Consider the following 9,267-nt stretch of genomic DNA (forward strand, 5'->3'; position numbering starts at 1 on the left):
GAACAAAGATCCTGATGAGAGGTGAGATGCTTCACTCCTGCAGGCGGATGCAGCCCTGATGGAAACGTTCAGGGGAAACAAGAGAAGGAGATTTGAGAAGACGGCGATTGCACGTTCCAGACCACCAGGCTGTTTCCAGGCTGTTTTTAAACAGTTTATCAGCGTCCATCTGTGATTCCAGGCTGTGCTGTTGCTCTGTGATGATGATGATGATGATGATGATGATGATGGTGATGATGTCAGTAGATTCTCAGATCTTCTCTCTCCCCCAGTGCCCTTCCCGCCCCTCAACGTCTCCCACAGGGTGCTGTCCCTGAGCCGCCAGGCCACAGCGGGGGGGCGTGAGGTGGCAGCCGGCCGGCGGTCGGCCCGCCGGGCGCGGGATGTCCCACTGATGGAGGAGGCCGAGACACAGCCTGAGGAGGACGTCGTCTTCGAAGAGGAGGAAGCGACTCCTCGGGTTTCCTTCAATGCAACTCAGAACGTGACGGAGAGTGTCGCCATTAGCAACGGCAGCCGCTTGGAGGAGGCGGAGCCTCAGAGCTACTGGCTGGACCCCACGGAGATCTCGCCCGCTGACAAAGATGAGGAGTTCGTCAACGCCTTGGTGTCGGAGTACGAGGACTCCAACGAGCCGGGGTCGGCCATGGCGGTGCCAGCCGAGGTTCCAGTTCTGCCCACCAGGCTGCCCCCCGTCCTGCTGGAGCTTCGCTGGCTGCCCCCACGACCTCCAACCTCCTATGACGGCTTCAACGTCTACATCTACAGAGACGGTGAGCAGCAGTAGGGTCCGGTCACATGGTGGAGCGGTCCGTCTCCTGAGTGACGGGTTCTCTGACCCGCCCGACACGTGAGATCTGTGATGAACCAGTTCTTCCAGTTTCCAGTCTCTGACCTACTGGTCTTGTCTGTAGGGAACTCCACAGAGATGGCGACTGTGGACGAGAACACGCACGAGTTCTTCACAGAGCTGACAGAGCCAGGAACATACCGAGTCCAGGTCACTACACTGAGTTCGTCTGGAGACTGTGAGGCCCGGGAGAGCAGCGCCGACACCGGCTTCACCTTCTACCTCAGTGAGTCTCTGGAGAACCGGCAGGTTCGGAAACAATATGGCTGCTTAAACCTTTTTGTTTCATTTTCACAACTTTCAGCAGACGCGTTAACTCTGAGCGATCCTCCTGGATCGTCATTGATTTGTTCAGGGTGTTAAAGGTTCTGTTTGGATCTACTGTGGTTCTGGTCCTGATGGGTCCGTGTGAATCCATCCAGGTCCCAGCGGCGAGCTGTTGGAGGAGCTGCGTGAGCGTCCTCAGGGCGTCAGCGTCAGGCTGCTGGACTCCAGCACCGCCGCCGTTTCCTGGGCTCCGTCCCCTCAGAGCCACAACGGCAGCCTGGTGTCGGTGGTGTCCACCACCTGCCTGAAGCCCAGCCTGAGCCAGAGGATGGAGAACACCTACTGCAGCGAGGTACCGCCGGCCCGCCGGGCCAAACAGACACACAGAACTGCCTCGTCTGGTTGCCGTTGTTTCCTTACCCCAGTCTCTCCTGAAGCTTGTCGGCCTTGGGCTCAGAGTTACTGAACTTTTCTGTTTTCACAGGAGAACTCGACCAGTGACATCATCAGCAACCTGACACCCGGCGCCCAATACCGCGTGGTCGTCTACCACACCAACGGCCCTCTGACCAGCCCGCCGTCCGAACCAGTCATCATTGACATCGGTGAGTTTCCCTCCTACTTCCTGTTGGGCGGAGTCAGGCTGTTTTCTGTGTCCTTGCTGACTGACCAAGTGTGTTTGGCTCAGAGCCCACAGGTGTGCGGGAGCTGGCGGTGTACCCGCTGGGCCCCACGGCGGTGGTCCTCAGCTGGCAGCGGCCGTACCATGTGGCCTTCAGGAAGTACATCCTGCAGACGTTCTTCTTCAACCCCGTCACGTTGGCGTCCGAGTGGACCACCTACTACGAGATTGCTGCCACCGCCTCCGTCATCGCTACCGTGGTAACCGCCGTCTCCGGATGGTCGGCACTTAGTGCTGCTGGCGGCTGCTGATCCAGTTCTGGTTCTGTTTGTCCCCAGAGAGTGACCGACCTGCTGCCCGCCTGGTACTACAACTTCAGGGTTTCCATGGTAACCTGGGGCGACCCGCCGCTCACCTGCTGCGACAGCTCTACGGTCAGCTTCGTGACAGGTATGGACCAGAACCGGTTACCGGAACCAGTTACCGGGTCTTGAACCAGCTGTTGGATCCAGAATCACTGTTCTGGTCCAGTTGGAGGTTCTGTCTAACCAGGCCTGTTCCCAGCTCCGGAGGCGCCCCACATCTCGTTGGTGGATTACTCCCAGGGGGTTCTGGTGGTCCGGTGGACCTACGGCGAGCTCTTCATCGACCTGAGCCACTCCAGGATGCTGCACTGGCAGGTGGAGGCTGTGGGCAAGAAGGGGCCACAGAGGAGATACTCAGTAGACGTAAGGAACCCGGTTCTGGTTCTGACTGGGCGGCTTGGACATCCGTAGCGTCCGTCTGAGTTGGTACTGTTCCCCAGGTGACCCGGAACGCCATGCAGGCCAGCCTGCCGCTGCCGCCGGGAGACATCTACAACCTGACGGTGACAGCGTGCACGGAGCGCAGCAGGAACACGTCTGTTCCCAGCATCATCAAACTGGGTCAGAACCGGATCAGAACACACACACATTGCAGAAGGCTTGATTCTGCCGGCCAGGTCCGGATCCTCAGAACGGATCCGGATGGCAGGAATAAACGTTGATCACAAGAAATAAAATTAATTCATAATAAAGTTCTAAGTAAAACTAACATTGTTTAATTAAAATTTTATGGATGTTAATTATTGTTGCACATTAAACTTCAAACCATTTAAACAAAAGATTGGAATATTTTATTTAGTAATTATTTAATATTTTTATATAAAATAGTTTTATTAATTTTATCTATAAAAATTAATAATGATGACTTCCAACTTAAATTCAAACATTTTTTATTTTACAATTTAAAAAATAATTAAATTAGAAATTCCTTGTTAGTTTTAGTAATTTATTAAAAATGTTAAAGACTCAGCCTGATGGAGAACAATGTCGCCATAAATCTAACGTTTTATTTCAGGAAATCCTAAATCTGATCATTTGAACTTTTTTCTGAAGAAATGTTAAAAACATGAAATCAGGAATAAATGTGAACCTTTGATCTGAGGCAGGTTTGTTGTTGTAGTTCTCCTTTCTGCCACTAGGGGCGCCAGAGAACTCCATGACCTGCCCAAAACAAGCAGCAGTGGACCTACAGATGGCAACTCCCACCTGTCATTCATTCATAACTTTATTCAGGATTTCCTCTGATACATGGAGGGCCAGAATTATACATACACTGCCTCAACCAATCAGTGAGCAGGATCTGGACCACACCCATTGTGATTGGCTGAAGAGCCCAAATGTCTCCTTCCAGTTGTTGGTGCTGCTTCACATTTCAGCCCACAGCATGGTGCTGCCACCGCCATGTGTGACAGCTACAGGTAGAGGTTGTGGGCGTGGCTTCGTCCATCCAGATGGGTTCTGCAGGTCGAGGAAGTGGTTCTGGTTCTGCTGCTCCCCTCCAATAACCAAACGGGAAGTAGGTCATCTCTGGCTCAGGATGAAATGTTTTAGTTTCAGTTTTTTAGCTCAGAGGTTCTGCTGGATTCTGCCCGTCCAGCGCTGCGCATTCGGACTTGTCTGTGAAAGTGAAACAGAAACTGGCCGGGTCCACTTCCTCTTCTGCCGTCTTTAAGTGGCGCCGCTCAGAGGAAGTGGCGGCGGTCCGGTTCAGCCCGGTTCAACCCAGCTGATGGAGTTTTTGTCCCGCAGAACCGGCCCCTCCCCGCCTGTTGCTCGCCGTCAACGCTACGCACTCGTCCATCACGCTGCTGTGGAGCGAGGACGGCGTGGTGGACTACTACCAGGTTCTGTGCCGACCCAACTGGGCCAGCAAGGAGCTGAAGGTAAGCCCGCCTCACACTGGATCTGGGTTCAGGACTGGGAGGGGTTCTGCTGCCGAGCGGACCCAGAGCCAGAACCAGCAGAAAGAGAAGCTGAGTGTTAAAACGGGGAAGAGATTTTATCGTCAATATTTTTTTGTTTTTTCTGATTTTCTTTATTTATCATCAAGTTTCCCCACAGAACCACAAATCTAGTTCTGATCCGAACCAATTTCTATCACATGTAATTTTTTTTTAGTTTTCTTCTTTTTTATGGTTAAAATTTTTTCACTGAATGTATTCTGTCAGATTTATTTACTGTTTTAAATAAATCTGACTAAAAACTGGATTTTTAGTTATTCCTGTTTCCATCAGAATTTAATAAAAAGTTCTGATGCTCATCTGATCCGGAACCGTTTGACCTCGGCCCATCTGGTCCAGAATAATAATCTGGACCACAGTAATCCTCAGGCCCTGGTTCTGGTTCTGAAATTCCCTCCAAGAGTTTTTGATGTGTTCTGGAACCAGATGATGGACCACAGTGCAACTGCCTGTCCTGGTTCTGCTGCCTGACCCGATTCTGGTCCAGAAGCTGAAGGTTCTCCAGAACTTCCTGGTGAACTGGATGGATCTGAGCAGAACCTGGATCAGTTGTCAGGAGGATCTCTGTGGTTCTGGTTCTGACCAGTCAGGCTCTCTGGATCAGAACCATTTGCCCAAGTTCAGTCAGAAGGCTCACACTGAGCATGCTCAGACCAACGGGTTGTGGTTCTGTTCTGACGTGTGGCTCCCCCTGCAGGCCGGAGAGCCCATCACCTCCACCGCTCAGGTTCTGACCGTTTCAGGTCTGGTTCCGTCGTCCAGCTACAACTGCAGCGTGACGAGCTTCAGCTACAGCTCAGCCAGCCGGCCGGCCCGCATCACCGTCACCACTGCAGGTTGGGGGCACTGTGGAGACCTTAAACATGTTTTAACCAGATCAACACAAGTAGTGTAAAAATCTGAAAGGTGTGGTGGGCTTTTTATTCTGCTTTCCTCTGAATGCAGTCTCACTGAAGCGGTTCTGGTCTCAGAGGTTCTGGCTCCTGCAGGTTTCACCAACTCAAACTTAAGGCTTTTTAAGACCAAAACGAATGAGATTTAAGACCTGCATTATTAAAACATGTTTAATAGAGTAAAGTTGCTGAGCTTCGCTCCACACAGTGAATGCAGGTTGACTTCGTAAGACAAACATCGCCCAGCAACTGATGATAAATGTACTTTTACCCTAAAAAACAAGCTAGCTAGAGTATATTAGCAGCTAGTTAGCATTAGCATCAGCCGCCTTGAGATGTATGCATTTGCCTTAAACAAAAATCCTGCTAGAAAAATAAACTACAAGAGATGAAACGGTGCTGCCACCAGAAAATGGTAAACATTTTTAAGACCAACTTCTATTTTAATTAAATGAATTCAAGTCGATTTTAGTTTTTTTTTCCTGATCATGTTGAGATGAGTTTCATCGACCTGCTGCAGATTAACCAACACTTCTAAACTGAAATATCTTTAAGGGAATTAGATTCAAACAGGAAGTTATAAATAAAGACTTCCTGTCATCTTCAGTTTGCGGAACTAGAATTTAAATAACTGATGACCATGTCTTCCCTGACATTAAATCCACTTCCTGCTGGACTTCCTGTGTGATTCATGGGCCTGATGATCTCACTGAGAATTATTCCTGCATTTGTTTAAATTCGCCTCATTAAAGCCAGCAGGAGGCTTTTATCGTGAAGGTGTTGAACAGGAAGAGCAGTGTAGGCTCCGCCTTCTGATAATGTAACTCTGTGTGTGTGTGTGTGTGTGTGTGTGTGTGTGTGTGTGTGTGCGCGCGCGCGCGCGCGTCTGCAGCCAAAGAGATGAACCCGAGCGTGGCGGCCATCTCGGCGTTGGCCGTGCTGAGCCTCCTGCTCATCAGCCTTCTCGTCCTCTTCCTGCTCGTCCTCCGCAAGAAACACTTGGAGATGACCAGGTGAGCCTCCGCATCAGCTCCGTCACCATGGCAACAGGAGGCAGACCTGTTCGTCCTGAGAGCATCTGAACCCTAATCCTAAATGTTGAAATGTTCAGAAAACAGGATTTATTAAAATACCAACAACATCAACAGAATGACAATAATAATTATAAAAATAATAATAATTATTATAATAATAATAATCTGATGTCCATCTGGTGTCTAAACTGGAAGGGAGCTTCTGCTAGAATTTTCCCTTTTAATAATTACAACAAAAACTTTTATTTTTGTCTACTAAATCAACTATTAACGCAATATTTTAATTAAGCTGTTGAATTTCTGTATAAAGCAGAAATGATTGTAGATTTAAAACCAAAACCTTTTCCGGGTTTGTCAGATTTAAAACATGAACAGCAAAGCATAACTGAACATTTTCATCTTTTTCTAGATTTGTTCTTGTGTGAATTTGGCTCATTTCTGCTTTATTTTTCCAACTTTATTAAATGTTTGTGGCCAATTCTGCATTTTATTAGAAAGCCACTGGAAGTTTTTAGTCCTGATTATTAATAAATTAAATTAAATTAAATAAAAAACCGGGATGACTTAATTAAATACTTTTAATTTCTGTCGGATTTTGCTATCATTTGTTGTGATTTTTCTTTATTTCTACTTTTTTTTACTTGGGTGTAGATTTAAGTCTCTTTGGGTTAGTAAAGATTTTGTTTCTGTATTTATAGTTTTATTTTTGGTGTTTTATATTTTATTTTAGTTTCTGTTTTGGTCGCTCTGGGTTTTTATTTTTTTGTCTTTTGTTTCATGTCATTTTTTAACTTCCTTATTTAGTGAAAAAATAAAATGAAGTGAAAATAATTGTGTTGCGTAACGTGGTTTGAATTGAGCACATAGAAGCTGATTTTCCGTTATTCTTCACTTCCTGCTGACTTCCTGTTTTTCCGTGACTTCCTGTCTGATCCCGTCGCTTCGTGTTGCAGGAACTGCAGCGCCGAGACCTTCGTTAACTTCGCCTCGTTTGACCGAGACGGGAAGCTTCCCTACAACTGGTACGCTTCTCTTCTTCTTCTGCTGCTGCTGCAGGCGGTTGGGTTGCCGTTGGCGACGGGCCGCCGCAGCATCACTTCCTCATTTCACAGCTGCACACACCCAACAGGAAACAGCCCAGTGGAGGGACAGATTGATGAGGCAGATTAGGATGTGAACTTGCACCTGCAGCTTTAATGTTGTGTGTAGCCCTTTAAGACGACGAAGGCGACGATAATGATGATGATGATGATGATGATAGATGCTGTTTGTTGAAGATGAAGGCTCGGGTCTAATCTGCAGCTTTAAGAGCCAGTTGTTCTTTCAAATACCTAAAAACAGAAATGAGAGCAGTCCATTAGTTATCTTTTCAAAATAAAAGCCTCTGAGTCGGTGCTGTGGCTGAAGGTTCTGGTTCTGGTTCTGATGGTTAATATAAGAGCTGAAAGGCAGTCAGTGAAGGCAGAACACCATCACTAAACATTTCATCAGCGTGTCGTGCTCTTATTGTGAAGGGCAGCTGTGTTTCTGTGAGGAAGAGGAGGACGAAGGTGATTTCAGTCAGAACCAGCCAAGGACTGGATGGGTCCCATTGGATCTGTTCCAGAGAGCCAACCAACATTTACTTGAACTATTCCACAGTAATGCTGATTCGGGTTTTCTGGTTCTGGTTGACGGTTTCACTCCCAGTCTGCCTCTGCTGCTTTATGACGCCCTTCCCCCCCTCGTTGCTGAGCTCATCGGAACCGTCACGGCGCCCGGGCAGGGCGTTGTGGGCGGAGCCAGCGGTGATGTCATGGCTGTTCAGTGAGGCAGCAATGCTTTAACTCTGCACTAATTGAAGCCTCTTTACTAATGGAGCTCCATGTTTTGTCCTCCCTGTCGCCCTCTGGTGTCTGTTCTCTTTATTTTCTCTTTTTGTGTCTGTTTATTTGAACCTTCAGGCGAAGAAGCCTCTTTGCCTTCCTTACCCTCCTGCCTTCCTGCCTTTGGACTGACTATCTTTTGGCTTTTTATATTAATCCGTGGTAAGTAAGCGCCTGCTGCACTTTGGGGCATGTTCACCCGCCACAGTCCATCGCTCACAGTTTGAACTCAGAGACGCTCAGATCAGCCTGGTGTGTGTTAATTCTTCCACAGACTCTTGGAGTCCCTCATGGCTCTGAACCAGGAACTGGGTTTTCCTGACGCCTCGTCTAGAAATCTGTGAATGGAGGAAATGAACTCCATGGTGTTCATCAGGGCTGCATTCTTGGCCCTCAAACACATTTATCCAGAAGTTTTTACTGTTTGCTTTTGCTTCATGGAAACCATTGAAACAGCAGGAGTTTACTTTTCTCTGCTGATCAGTTTTCTCAAATAAAAACAAACTTTTTTATATAATTGTAACTTTATAAATTGGTGATTTGGATGTTTTGGCCATTTTTCAACAGATTTTTCAAGAGAAAAGTTTAAATAACCTGAAGTTTTATCATTGTTTCTTTCATTTGGCTTTTTTAAGACCAGCAGAAACGACTTCATGACGTGAGCCAGTGCGTTCCTGTTGGATCGTTTGCTCAGTATTTCATGATTTTCTGAAAATATCATGTAAATCCTGATATTTTTGTGGCTGTTCAGACACACCAGACTCTGCAGCGTCGACATTCCTCCCTCTGGAAAGTGTTAGCATCGCGCTGAACTGTGGCGGATCGCTCCGACACGACGGCGTCCGCAGCATGATGCTGACTCTGCTTCGCCGCATGCCGTCAGTCACTCAGTAGCTCAGGCTCTGTAGATATGCATGATCCTGGTTTCTTGCGAATCCAGAGGCATTTCAAAGTAAAAGCATGAATGGCTTAGAGTAAAGTCCAGCCTGATGGAGCCGGTGCCAGGCAGGTAATGGGTTCGGGTTCGGCCGTCTGCATGGTGGTGATCTCATGTTTGGCTTCTTCTCTGAAAGGTATCTGGAAGCCTGTGGCTGAAAAAAACGTTTCTTCAAGAAAGAAATTATTTTCTCATATTTTGTTCTGATGAAACATTTAACCGACTTGTTACCGTGATAATTAAACTTTTTTTATGAACTAAAATATAGCTAGAAAGTATAGATTTAAAATTCTGTTTGTAAAAATCAAAGAAAAACAAATCTGTTCCCAAATTCAACTTTTTAGTATAAATGAAAGTGTTTTATGATGTAAAAGCAGACAGATGGAAACTTGCAGCCACAGGCTTCCTGCCTGTGTTTCTACCGTATTTCCTCTAATAGAGGGGATTATCCCACAAATACATCAGATTTTTCA

The 9,267-nt window shown here is 47.2% G+C and overlaps 1 protein-coding gene across 1 annotated transcript; it reads left to right on the forward strand.

Moving 5' to 3' along the window:
* Positions 1-175: 175 nt before the first annotated feature.
* On the forward strand, positions 176-8,441 carry ptpro (protein tyrosine phosphatase receptor type O; the record flags this gene model as incomplete). Its single annotated transcript, XM_007545004.2, has 13 exons — positions 176-773; positions 915-1,076; positions 1,273-1,469; positions 1,602-1,722; positions 1,806-1,999; positions 2,078-2,189; positions 2,304-2,467; positions 2,545-2,665; positions 3,854-3,987; positions 4,763-4,901; positions 5,851-5,971; positions 6,946-7,014; positions 7,936-8,441. Coding segments are annotated over 13 exons (2,220 nt in total), but the record flags the coding sequence as incomplete, so codon positions are not given.
* Between the last annotated feature and the right edge of the window lie 826 nt (positions 8,442-9,267).

This window comes from Poecilia formosa, unplaced genomic scaffold (assembly GCF_000485575.1).
Source record: "Poecilia formosa unplaced genomic scaffold, Poecilia_formosa-5.1.2 Scaffold2401, whole genome shotgun sequence".
Taxonomy (NCBI): Eukaryota; Metazoa; Chordata; class Actinopteri; order Cyprinodontiformes; family Poeciliidae; genus Poecilia; species Poecilia formosa.